General features: G+C 36.1%; 1 protein-coding gene across 1 annotated transcript in view; it reads left to right on the top strand.

Moving 5' to 3' along the window:
• HCRTR2 (hypocretin receptor 2) overlaps positions 1 to 14,117 on the top strand; it is a 103,957-nt gene that overhangs the window by 67,083 nt on the left and 22,757 nt on the right. The window contains exons 2-4 of the mRNA XM_037020817.2: positions 4,445 to 4,623; positions 6,763 to 7,006; positions 13,999 to 14,114. Of these exons, the coding sequence (XP_036876712.1) occupies positions 4,445 to 4,623; positions 6,763 to 7,006; positions 13,999 to 14,114 (539 nt within the window). The remainder of the gene's footprint in view (positions 1 to 4,444; positions 4,624 to 6,762; positions 7,007 to 13,998; positions 14,115 to 14,117) is intronic.

Raw genomic sequence — 14,117 nt, 5'->3', positions numbered from 1 at the left:
ATGCACCTAAAGATGCATGTGCAGTTCTGAATAGCTCATTTAGAGATATACTGGTAATTTGCAGCATTTTCAAAATGAAGGGGCCATGGTGATGAAAGGGAATATCCTATTAGATATGAATGGTCTGGTGATGTGTAGCCCAAAGAAGCAAAGCCTTGGGAAAAAGACATAAATATAGTGTTTAATACTTGAATGTACATCATGCGAACACCGTACTTAAGGTATCTTAAAAGGGCAATGCAATACTATCTAACATAAAGACCAAATTCAGATTTCTGTAATTGTCTCAATAATATGTTTTGTAGATTTCTTTTTTCCCTTTCTATTCTCCCCAAGATTCAAAGGTAAAGATTTAATCTAACATCTACACAAGGGAATACATTTCTAGTAACTGTCTACACGTGACACAAAAAAACGTGTGACCTGGCTGTTAAGAGAGCTAACAAGACCTTAGTCTATCTTAATAGAGAGATATTTACTAAAGTAATCATCCTGTTCTTCACTGCCCTTGTTAGACTGCACCTGGAAACGTGTGCGCAGTCACAGATGGCTCATTTAGTGCCATTGCTGATCATCTGGAGTGTGTTCAGAATAAAGGCATAAGGGTGACGTGAGATGCAAAAGCTTTCAGTTGCACATGAGGGTCCTGGAGACTTTAGGCAAGGTGAGCAAAGGCAGGGGGAATGGTCTTAGCTGTGGTCCTCAAATAACTGAATGAACACTATTACGGATTGAATTGTGTCCCCACAAAAAGTCCCGATGATGTCCTAACTACCAGTACTTTAGAATGTAAATTCATTCAGAAATAGGCTTATTGTAGATATAATTAATTAAGGTGAAGTCATCCTGGAGTAGGTTAGGCCTCTAATCCAATATGACTGATCTCCTTCTAAGAAGATGGTCATGTGAAGATAGAGGCACAGAACACCATGTGACGCTGGGCACCTTGGGAGTCTGGTGTCATGCGGGTGCAAGACAAGGAACACTGAAGATCGCTGGCAAATCGTGAGAAGCTGGGAACAGGCAAGAGAAAATCTCCCTGCAGGTTCCAGAGGGCAGGGCTATCACCCAGGGTTGAGTGATTGGGGCCACCACCCTGCTGGGCTAGGGGGACAGAACATCAAGTCATACTGAATGATTCTTAGGCCTTAAAACCTAATGAAATTTGTCCTGCTGATTTGCACACTTGCTTTATACCAGTGAACCCCTTGTTAGTTCCAATTTCTCCCTTTTAGAATGGGAATAACTACCCTACAGCTGTCCACCATTGCATTCAGAAGAAGATGCATTTTGTTCCAGGTTTCACTGGTCTACAGTTGGAGAGAAATTTTGCCCCAGGAAGCATCATACCTGAATCTCACCCATATCTGATTTAGATAATACTTAGATTTTAGTTTCAGAGTTGATGTTGGCATGGGTGAAGTATTTGGTGGATGCTGGGATGGAGTGATGTGTTTTGCATGTGGAAAGGACATGAATATTTAGGAACTGGAGGACAGACTACTATGGGCTGAACTGTGTACCCTGCCCCCACCAAAAAAAAAAAATGCTGATATATTAACACCTGTCTTTAGAATTTGACCTTATTTGGAAATAGGGTTATTGCAGATGAATTAGTTGCATTAAGCTGGCTTCTTAGGATGGGTCCCCAATCCAATATGACAGGTCTTATAAGAGGAAAGCCCTGTGAAGACACCGTTGCAGGAGAAAATCATGTGATTATGAAAGCAGAGGCTGGAGTTATACAGCCGCAAGCCAAGGAGGGTCAGTGATCCCCAGCAAACCCCCAGAAGCTTGGTGAGAGGCAAGGAAAGGTGATTTATAGGTTTCAGAGGGAGCATAGCCTGCTCACACCTTGATTCTGAATTTCAAATATCCAGAACTGTGGGACAACAAATTTTTGTTTGAAGACAACCAATTTGTAGTATTTTGTCACAGCAGCCCTAGGAAACTGTACAATGTAGAAGAAATAGAGAGGATTTATTCCTTGGGTTCCAGGAAAGAATTAAGAACCCATGAGCAGAAATTAAAAGGAAATAGATGTCAACTCCTAACAGCTAAGGCCACCATGAAAGGAACTCAAGTACTTAAGCAACTTGTGAATGCCCCACTGTCAGAAATGTTCAAGCACAATGGATGAGGGATGTTGCAAAGGTTATTTACACACCAGATGGACTGAATAATATCCAGTTCCAAAATTCTATGAACCTACGTAAAAGTTGTGTCCAATAGAGGTTGGCAAGTTCCTTTTCATCTTCTGCCTCAATTAAGGATACATTAGGATGCCATAGCATGGTGGATAAAATTTAAATCACCGCTCAGCACTTAGTAGCTGTTTGTCCTTAGGTGGGTTCCTTAACCTCTCTAGCCTAGTTTCCCATCAGTTAAGCAGAGATAGTAATAGTAATCACTTATAGTATTCTTGTGAGAGTTAAACTAGTTGATAATGTAAATTGTTTAGATAGGGTATGACACATAGTAATTACTACAGAAGTGTTGGTTGAAAACATACTGGCTTTCCTATTGGTTAGACACAGAGCATCGACACACTCTTGCCATCACTGCCTTCCTTACCTCTAAAACACAGAGAATTGAGAGGCAGTCTTGAACTAGTTGTATTTTTTAAGTCTTGTTTTCTTCTCTAGATACACACCTGCACCATTTGGGCCATTTTTTGACAAAGTATCACTGGTGTAACGCTTTAATCAATTTTCTCAGAACAAGCCATGATGTGTTAGTCAATTTGTGTGTGCGTGCATGTGCGTGTGTGTGTGTGTTTTAAGTCTTACTGGGAAATAAATCGCCAGTCTCACTTTCAAATAATAGGCTACATTTTACCCTAAAAAAGCTCATCCAAGTATTTGGGTGCTAGTGTGCTGGAGTTAGAGGAAGATGGGAAGTTTTCAAAATTAACTCTCAGGAATTCAAGTATTTTATTCCATTAGCACTTGTTGGTGGTTGAAGGATGATTCTTCACCGTATAGGGTTATTAACCACTGTATCCTTTGGGTGCATAGATAGCACCTCTGGCAGGTTAATGCTATCTAGGCAAAGGCACATTTACTTGCATGAAGCAAAACCCCCAGCACGTGCAGGTAGCAGCGCTTACATACTTCTGGAGCCAGTGATGACACAACCTTGGATACACCAGACAGGCAGGACAGAGAACTGAGGAACTGGATGTTCCTTCTGTAAAGAGCAACTGCGTGAGTTACTGCAGCTTTTAAATGTGATGATATACCAGAAGGCAGTGAGAAAGGCGCGGCTGTGAAAGTATGAAAAAGTATGTTTGATTTGAGGTGATGTTTAGAGCCTATCAAGAGTCATAGAAGAAAGAGAGGATTGAGTTTCTAGAATTTCTATGTGCTTTGTTAGAACTCTATTTTCACAAAAGAAGGCAACCAGTGTGGTGAAGACACCAGCTCTTCACTTGGCATTTCATTCCAGCTGTAACTGCAGTTCTGTGCTTTATGAGCCATTTGTTCTCAGCCAAGTTCTGTGAATTCCCTGAGTCTCAATTGCCTCGTGTATAATATGTCAGTAATGGGGTCTTCCCCTGGGATTATCAAGATCAAACAGCCTGAATATAGGAACCATCTAGCTCAGTATTTGGCAATAATAGGGGCTGAATAATTCTTGACATTTGTCTTTTAAACCTCTTTATCTGTTAAAAATTCCAAATGTAGAGTTTGGGAGCAGATAAGGATAAATATCATGGAGGAAGCAAACACTATGGATCATTGAAAATAGCTACCTCCTAATGCGTCTCAGTTCAGTAACTACTTCTTGAGTACCTACTACACGCTTAGCATTGAAGGAATAGAGAGAAAAATCAAAGATTGTTCTTTAACTTCTGGGAATCATAATTCAAAACCAACTAAAAATTAACAGTCTATGATCCACAGAGAAATACATTGCAAGGTAAATGAACTAATTTTAAGCATATATTCAGCATTCACACAGACTAGCTGAATCAGTGAAAATAGCACAGCCTTAAATTATCCTCTGTTGTTAGTATTTACTTGTGGCCTTTACAAGAGTATTAATGAGCTTGCAGTGTTTCCTCATCAGTACCTGCTTTCTTACTGTCTTAGTCTGTCCGGACTGCTATAACAGAATAACTAAACTGGGTGTCTTATAAACAACAGAAATTAGTTTCTCACAGTTCTGGAGACTAAGAGCACAAGATCAAGACCCTGGCGGATTTCGTACCTGGTGAGATCCCACTTCCTGGTTCATAGGCAACCGTTGTTTCACTGTGTCCTCGTGTGGTGCCAGCAGTGAGGGATTTCCCTGGAGTCCTTCGTGCAAGGATGCTAATGCCACTCATAGGAACTCCGCCCTGAGCGCCTCCTAATGGCTCATCTCCTGACACCATCACCTTGGGGGGAGGCACACGCATTCAGTCCACAACAGTGACTATTCCTTTTTCTTCCCAAATTAGTTTGTGTGGCAGTGTGGAAGAACCATCACATGCGGACAGTAACCAACTACTTCATAGTCAACCTTTCCCTGGCCGACGTGCTGGTGACCATCACCTGCCTTCCAGCCACGTTAGTCGTGGACATCACTGAGACCTGGTTCTTTGGACAGTCCCTCTGTAAAGTGATTCCTTACTTACAGGTAAAAAAAGTTTTGCCTACTTTTTTGGCTCAAACACAGAAACTACTGAAAAAGTACTTTCAACTAAGGACATGGCCCTCTGGTAAATTATGGAGCTAAGAGAGGCATGTACCAGCCTAAGGGACTGGAAAACTTAAGGAGAGTAATACTTGAGACTTTCTGGGTAAAATTAAGCTCTAAGGAAAAATAAAGCAGCAGAATCCTCAAGTCATCATTGGCTGCTGCACAAGCTTCCATCTTTGATCTCTATTTTTCCCATTGTAAAATAAGGGACTTGAACAAATTTATGTTTGGGCCTCTCTGTGTCCAAGTAATCAAGGGCCATCTGTTTTTAGAGGTGGGCTTCCTTTCATACTGAGAAATTAAAACTATATGATCAAAGCAGCAAAGTGTACAGATTTGAGTATAGGTTCTGAATCAAACTACCAGGTTTGAAATTTCTGCTCTGCCATTCACTGGTTATATGCTGTTGAGACAAATATATAAGCTCTTTGTGATTCACTTACTAGAAAAGCATAGTAATTTTAATTATAGCTCTCTCCTATGGTGGTTGTGATATTTTACTTTGATAAAATATAAATCACGTGACAAAGTGATCACCCTCTGGCACGGGATGATTTTCTAAAAACGTAGTATTTATCAAGTGAGATAGAATTCATGCCCAGGAAACCTGGTTGCTGAATTGGTCCAGCTATACTCAGCTGCCTTTCCCAGAGACAATCCAAAGCAGAGTGGCAAGAATTTTAATCTGTCAATTTCACTCATTTAATAGAAACACACACACACACACACATTAGGCCTAAAGCTGTAAAGTTGGTGACCCAGCATTGTACAGCTAACCAATGGGAGAGTAGGGATGAATGGGTCATTCCCTTGCACAGCCCAGAGCCCTTTCTCCTGCGCTGTGCTGGCTCTTAGATTCCTTTCACTGATACGTACTCTCAGCCAGCGCGTCATCAAGGAAAGTCCTGATGGATGAAGCAGACACCTGTCCTTCCATACACTGTGGATCGATATGACTAGGACAAAAGAAAAAAAAAAGACAGAGAGAGAGAGAGAAAGATGACTGGACACATCTCTTACCTTAGGTTGAGGTTTACAACTATTCATTCATTCAAGAAAAGTATTTATTAAACACATCAAGCACTGTGCCTGGGTACTGAGTATGCAGTTGTGAACAGCAGTCCCTCCTGCCCAAGGTTTGTTCCAATAGAAAAGAGGCAATAAATAACGTAATTGTACTAGGTGATAAGTACGGAGAAGAAAATAGAAATCTGTAATGAGAAGGCTGCCGAAAAGAGAATGAGGCTTCTTTTTAAAGACTGGGTTTGAGAGTGAAAGCAGAATCAACGGTTCATCCATAATATGGGAGAATACATTAAATATATTTGCATAAACTGATCATGTGGGTATAGGCATGCTTAACACACTCCTTTATTTCCTTAAAGTTCCAAGATAAAATGTCATTTGTGGTATTGTTTATTATATAGGACTGGGTGAACCTATTTGAATTTTAGAGGCAAGGTGCTTATACCAGCAATAAGCGAACTATGGGAAGGAGATCTGTATCTTTTAACTCATGCCTTTCTTAGGGTTCAACATGTTGGAAATGCATGGCTGTACAAATAGCCTTCGTTATTTGAAAATATGAGATAAGATACCCGTAATTCAAAATGCTAGTTAAATACAATTGCAACCAAATTCCTATACGGTAATTTAAAAGGAAGACATGTGATATTATTCCCTATAAGTGAAAGTTTTCCAGTTGAGACTAAACATGTGTTTTACTTTTTTTCTATTTGAGGATATGATTTCTCCTATGAATAGAAAAGTTTCAAGACAAAATAATAATTATTCAAAGAGCACCATATTATAAATTAAAACATTTGCCATAAACAAATTTGCAATGTTTTTATAGCAGCTTTTTCATGTTGAATAGGAAATGCAGGTTTTTTCCTAATATGTTTCCAATATTGTTTTTTAGCAGATTTTTTGCTTTTAATAGAAAGCACTTGCATGAAATGTTTTTTGGCAACTTTATATCTGATTACCTGTGTGACCACCTTTCTGAAACAGTAAATACTGAGTGATCATTCAACACTGACTGCTTTTCTTGTACTGTGTTCTTTCTGTCTCCAGACCGTGTCAGTATCTGTGTCTGTCCTCACCCTGAGCTGCATTGCTTTGGATCGATGGTACGCGATCTGTCACCCTTTGATGTTCAAGAGCACAGCCAAGCGGGCCAGGAACAGCATTGTCATCATCTGGATCGTCTCCTGCATCATAATGATCCCGCAGGCCATCGTTATGGAGTGCAGCACCATGCTCCCTGGCTTAGCCAATAAAACCACTCTCTTTACAGTGTGTGATGAGCGCTGGGGCGGTGAGTACGTTATGGCCCACAAGCTGACATTTATATTACAGCTGCAAACTGAAAATTGGATTTGCATAGCCATTATAAAGCTGGCCTTGAATCTTTTATTGGCATTTGTTAATAGAGTTTTTCAAAGGCAGGACAACCAAGCTGAAACCTTAACTGTTTCACGGAGTAGCTCCACCTGTCTTGGTCCTTTGAAAATGCGCTGCGGTTACCTAGTTTTCCTATTTTCCAGGCAGAGAAAGGAAGAGCTTTACCACAGTTAAGATTTGGGTATGTTAGTTTATCTTAAATTCTCTAAAACCAAAAGGATTCCTTTATAAGAACCCAAATGTGTATTCTGGAATGATTAGCATTTTATGATGGGACATTGCATTGCCTCCAGTGTCAGGTCTTTAATGGTCTTCAAATACATGGATTTTTCATTTTAAAACCATATTCTACCTGGGAGCATGACTGGAGTAAATTATGTGGACCCGTATTGTTCTTTGTTTGGGTTCAAATTATCCAAATTTTCTTTCCCTATTCGAAACATACTAAATTAATAAATTGTATTACTGGCATAATTATTTTCTGCTTTAAGAATTATATTAATTATGAATCCTTTTTGGTTTCCTATCTGATATGTATGGTAGTTATATTTAAACAAGCAGAAGTTTGGAGGCCTCATCTCCTTTGGGTTAAAACTCTCAGCAACAGTTTGAGTTGTTTCTGTAAAAGTGGAAAGAAACATTTCTGTCAGTGCCTGCTGATGGCACAAATTCTGGACACAGCAAAAAATGACAGGAAATAAAATAATCCTGCGTTTCAGCATAGCTTGAACTAATTGTAAAATTATCACATGAAATATGACAAAAACAATCTATCCTCTTTTGGTAAGTATGTAACAATTGCTCATATGTAGGAATTTACACATTAAGAAAGCATCATTTATTAGAAAGATGTGCATTTATACTTATTGGAAAGACATCGCAACAAGAGCTATGCACTCCACCAATTGCTTATGGATCTGGTATTTTTAAGTATTGGAATTTTGTTACTTTGTTAATTAACAAATTTATTAATTCACTAATCTTTGAATTTGTGTTAATTTCTACCTTGGTACCTTTATTGGAACACAAAAATTAAAGAAGTCAGCAACTGAAAAAGTAGACGTATATTTTCACTACAGTAACACTTAAAGGACACTGGGATTGTTTCATATTCCAGCCAGAGCTATAATAACTAAAATGTCACAATTTGCTTTATTTGTCTATAAATAAATTTAATGCATTACCCCAAATATTGAGTACCCCTTTCTTGAATTGAAATTTACCCTTCCTTTCTAACAATGCTATTCTTTTGCTGTATTTTCTATGGATCATTTTCAGTTTTTCCCAATTTTCCCAATTAACAGTGCAGACAAAAACAAAAAGAATGGAAAGTTCCAAAATGGTAGCAATATTTCTTAAGCATCTTAAGGCCCATTTATTTAATGTTCAACAACATCTTAAGTACTTAGGATATTGGCCAGGAATTGTGCCAACCTGGAGAGAATTAGACTCTGCTTAAGGGAACACATTCTGTATAGGGAGACTGAAAGGCAAATAAACAAACATTGCAGTCTGATTAGTATTTTTAAATACTTATATACAAAGTGCTAGGAATACAAATAAGAGAATAAATTTGGCCATTCGAACAACAGCTTTCAGAAGAGTTGCTAACAGTTCAGCAACGCATTCAAGATAAGCAGGAATTTTCCAGGTAGGGAGGAGGGAAAAATGTACCCCAGAAAACAAGAAAACCAACACAATGGACACAGTCCCTTGAAAAAGAGAGGAAGATGATCCAAGCTTGTAGTTTCTGAAATGTAGGGATTTGCAGTCTGAAGAACTGTGTTTGGAAAGAAGGTGGGTTGAGGACTGATTTTGTTGTGACTTTTATGCAATTCCTATACAATAAGTTATATAGAAATAGCCTAAGCTCTCTTGATCAGAATGCTTTAGTTAATTCATTAATTCCTGATGAAACTGGGGCATAAGTTAAATTATGTGCTCAAGATAATGAAGCAAAGAAGTGCATTTAAATCTAAGCTTTCAACTAAAATTTGGGATCTTTCAAATTTATGGAGATGGTTATTAGATTAAAATACCCACCTATCATTCAACGTATCTGTGGTGTTTCCCAACTATTTACCTTAAATTAATAGGAACAATAAGGTTGCCTATTAATACACAGACACACATATTTATATACTTTCAAAAATCTTATAATAGGCCAATACCATAATTAGCCTGACTGTAAAGAAAGGCTCCATTAAAAATTTTTTTAGACAACCAAAGAACAATTGCATCATAAGTGTTTCAATATTAGTGTTCAGAGAGTCAATAAACAACATGACCATTTGATCCAAAGAGATTATGAATACCCAGTGTCCAGAACAATGTCTGACAAACAGGACATGTTCATTAAATGTTAGATAAATGAAGAGTGAAACAATTATTTTTGTGTTTTGTATTTTGGTAATTAGTTTCATTTATAAGCTTGTGGACTGCTTTTGTAAACTTTTCTTTTTTATAGATGTTGCACTGAATAATTAAGTAACATTAACCCCAATTAGCAATAAGATTGCAAAGCTGGGGGATCCTGTCAGTTATTATGGTTAAGTAAAGCCACAGCATTTCCTAATTATTTTGAGCAATGAATATAAATATATAAAACTCATTTCAATCTCTAGCATTTTATTATCTAGCCCTAGCAGGGACATTTTCCTTAAAAAAATGCAATTATTGTTGAATAACAAGAAATCTAAACTTAACCTTCAGAAGTCATTTAGGGAAACTATTTGAAAGTAATTTTTTTATTAGCACATAGTTACTTAAAATGATTAGAAAGGTTAAAACTAAGTGATATTGAAATGATAATCCACAAAAATGAAACAATAAAATCTATGAAATTAGCTTTTTGAATATTAAATGAATTGTTAATCACTTAATGTTTTCAAGAAGAATATGAAAGAATTCAAAGCAGTTTCTTATCGTTTTATTCATTAGACATTTAGTTTAAGGATTTTTACATAGCATGAGCTTTGTTAATATAAGCTATTTATAAGTCTATGTTCAACTTAAAAATGTTAAAACTTAAAAATGTTAAAACTCAGACACATATGTGATAGTCACAACCTAAAAACACCATAGGAAATGATATTTTACAGCTCTGTGAAGTTCAAACGTCTTCTAAGTCTAAATACCATTTAGCCCAATTTAACAAAAGTTATTGTGAAACATCTATTTGAGATTAATTCACAAACTATGTTTCTTATCTTTTTACTAAGTTAAATCAATAATGTAGTCATAAAAGCAGAGAGTGACATAATAATTGTCCTACAACCAATATTAGTGTTCAAAGAGGCAGTAAACAACGTGGCCATTTGATCCAAATCTGTCCCTTTTGGAAGTCTTGCGAATGCTGTCTCACTCATGGTGCAAAATAACTGAGAACTCTTATGGAAAATATTAACAGACATGTGGAATATTGGCAGATACATTATTTCTGTAACTGATTATATTCAGCACTGCCTATGGCTTGTTAAAAAAAAAGATAAAAAAAGACCACAAACCATACCTTCTGGCAGACACACTTGATACTCGAAAAATAAATATGTCAATATTTATTTTAATGATCTTTAAAATATGTTTTTGCATATGTTCATTGTTTGCTCCAGTCACATCAAGCACACTTCTAAAATTTTAAAAGCTTCCAAAATTATATCCATACTCTCTTGATTGCTTGGCTTGCAAATGCATAGTTTCACCGGGTAGAACCTATTGGAAGGAAAGTAACTTTCCTTTTGTGCTCAATGAAAGGTATGATTGTCTCACTAATCATTCATCCAACATTGAATGAGCATGTTCTGTTTGTCAAACATTTTTCTGGACACTGTGGATTCACCTTCTCTCTTCTTGAATCTTACTGCCAAATTATTCTTGGGTGGCCTGAAAAAAATAATTATGGAGCCTTCCTTTGCAGTCAAACTAATTATGGTATCTGGACTACTATCAGATTTTTGAAAGTATTTAAGTATGTGATAAGTATGTGTATGTGTTAAGAGGAAAATTTACTGAAACAGTTTTAGGAAGAAGATACATATTTAAGACTCAGGTAAATTTTAATGCACCCGCAAACTTTGAAAAGGCAGCCCAAATTGAATATTTGGGAAATTATATTTAATTTGCTTGTCCATTGAATCCCTCATAGGTGTAGCATGGAGAGAATGTTTATAGGGTTTAGATAATTAGATTAATATGTTGGCTCAATAATGCACCATAACTCATATGAGGGAAATTAAGTTTTGTCTATCTAATATATGATATTATTCTCTAATTCTGATTTAAAGACTAAATAAAGATCCATATTTGCTCCTTATTTGTTGGTTTTATACATACACAAGAATTTACTCAGATAATGTCTATTCATCGGTTGAACAGAGACACTGACTTGTAATGATTGTCAGTCTTATAATGCTATATTCTAATTTAGGTAATGTTTAAGTGGTAATGTTAAGTTTCATGAGCTATATTCTAGGTTATATATAAATGTTAAAATACATTGAAGACATTGCTCATCAGGTGCAGAGAGACTTCAAAGAGTTTTGACACATACAATTCAAAATTTTAATGGCATTGTCAATTAGCTTAGACTGTAAGCATGAAATGAGGAATTGAAGACTATCAGGTTTCCCCCAATTATCTATAATAATCTCTTTATTAAAACAATCTGTCCTGGCCTGCAAGTATAATTTTGCTTGATCAACTTTTCTCTGTGTGGGTGTTCATTATCCTAATATGCATTCACCAGCCAATGACATATTTTTCCGAGTATTTAATAAATATACCAACCACAGAGTGAGCTTTCTCTCCCATGTGTTTAAAACTCCAAGCTGTTATCACAGTGATCCACAGCTGTAGTTAACAAAATATATATTACCTATCAAATCTGTCTTTCTCCACTCACTCAATTTAGTCTGATGCAGACATCAGGGCTTCACAGGTATGAAAGCTTCAAAGGTAAGTTTTTATGTGGGAAGCTTGTGTGACACCTTCTTCAAAACAAATAAAGGTTCAAAGCCACTCAGGTGCCTGGAAATGCTGAGGTCACTCTCCACTTCCTTTGAAACTGGCATGGCAAATGCTCAGGCTGTAGCACTTCAAAGGGAAAGGCTGTTTGTTATTCCTCCAGACAGGCTGCTTGGATTCTGTCACTTTTTATGTAACTGGCCTGTTTTACAGGACAAACTTGAAAGAAAGTTAGAAGATGATGAGCTAGGTGTGAGCCACAGAGAAGCTAAACATGATGCCCCAAATTGGTCTCTTAGACCCCTAGTAGCACATGCACCCTGTTGTCCCCTCTGAAGATGACAGTGGAGAAAAGCATTTATCCGAGAAAGAAGACAGTTTGAGAAGGGAGACTAAGGAGAATATTAAACTCAGCCTGCACGAAGGACAAGGCTGTGGAATCAAGATTGTGGAGGATATTTAACCCATAGATACGTTGAAAATGGATTCAATAAAAATTAAATGAACGGTTGTTCAATAAATGTTGGTAATCATTATGGTCATTATCATACTTATTATTGGTTAGTCCTGACTTTAAATTGTCCTTACACATTTGGCCACATAACTTGAGTTGTCATGTGTCTGTATGTCCTCACTGAGGAAATGAAAAGAATAAAATACATGTAGATGATAGCATTATCCCTCAATAATAGTTTGGAACCAACCAAATTGCCAACAGTGAAGTCAAAATAAGTTACATAATTTTTAGAAGTGAAAAAGAACCTTTAGTTCATTAGCATTCTGTTAGAATTATATATAATTATTACATTTAATATCTATGGAATCCATGTAGGATATATTCTGTTCCTGTTTTACATTTAAGTAAAAGTAATCAGATCACTGTGATATATTTAAATACTTGTATAAAGAAAATATCCTTGAAAGCATTTATTTACAAGGTCAATAAAGGATATATTTTAGAAAAGTTATTAAATCACAATGCCATTCATAAATTGATTAGCTCTTTAATAAATGCCAACTCTGTGATACATAATACTTTTGTACATGGAATTAATAAGAAATCATAATCATAGAGGTGGTTATGCCTGATAAAGGAGATGGAGATATATATATATATATATATATATATATATATATATATATATAAAGAATATACCTATATTGATTTGAAAACTAACTTTAAAAAGCACTAAAAATTTCTTTTTTATTAAAAGTACATGCATATATACATATATACAGACATACACAACACATACTCAAAGAATTCCGTATATCTTCTCATAAGTGAACAAAAGAGTCACTAAAAAATGTTTGCTGCATTTATTCTTCCAAAGTTCTTCTACATTTTTATCTGGAGGTGCATCTGGGAGTGGCTTCCCATCTCTCAGGAAACATATCTAATGAGAAGGAATCAACCGAGTTTCCATTCTCTTCCCGTTTTAACAAAAACTTAATAATTGGGTTTTGATTGAGTCATGTCGCTTTTTGTATATACAAGTATAGGACAATCCAAATTAATTTGTATTAATTAGCCAGATGTAATCAAGACAGAAAGAAGGCTTTTGATAAATAGTTGACTTTGTATAGACTATGGTAACACAAATTTAGAAATAGCTAATTGTTATTTCTCTCTGTGTACATTAAATGAAATTAAGACTTCTTATTTAGTAAGTTATCTATCTATATACTTTAGTACTTACTAAATACATATATGTATATATACATGTGTGTGTGTGTATTATATATATACTTATGTATATACATACTGAGTATATGTGAGTAGCTAATACCGTAAGGCTGTAAATTATTTTTCCCTTTTGGATATGTATTGTGCCAGTGAAATCATATAGAAGGTAAATATGTATTTTGTAGGTAAACCATTGATAGGTGTATGTTAAAACATCTATAAATATAAGATTTTATTATTTTGGCTTTCATCTCCAGGTGAAATTTATCCCAAGATGTATCATATCTGTTTCTTTCTGGTGACATACATGGCACCACTGTGTCTTATGGTGTTGGCCTACCTGCAGATATTTCGTAAACTTTGGTGCCGACAGGTA

The sequence above is a fragment of the Manis javanica genome, chromosome 16 (genome assembly GCF_040802235.1).
Source record: "Manis javanica isolate MJ-LG chromosome 16, MJ_LKY, whole genome shotgun sequence".
Classification (NCBI taxonomy): domain Eukaryota; kingdom Metazoa; phylum Chordata; class Mammalia; order Pholidota; family Manidae; genus Manis; species Manis javanica.
The sequence above is the reverse complement of the archived record's forward strand: the minus strand, read 5'-3'. Positions and strand labels throughout refer to the sequence as shown.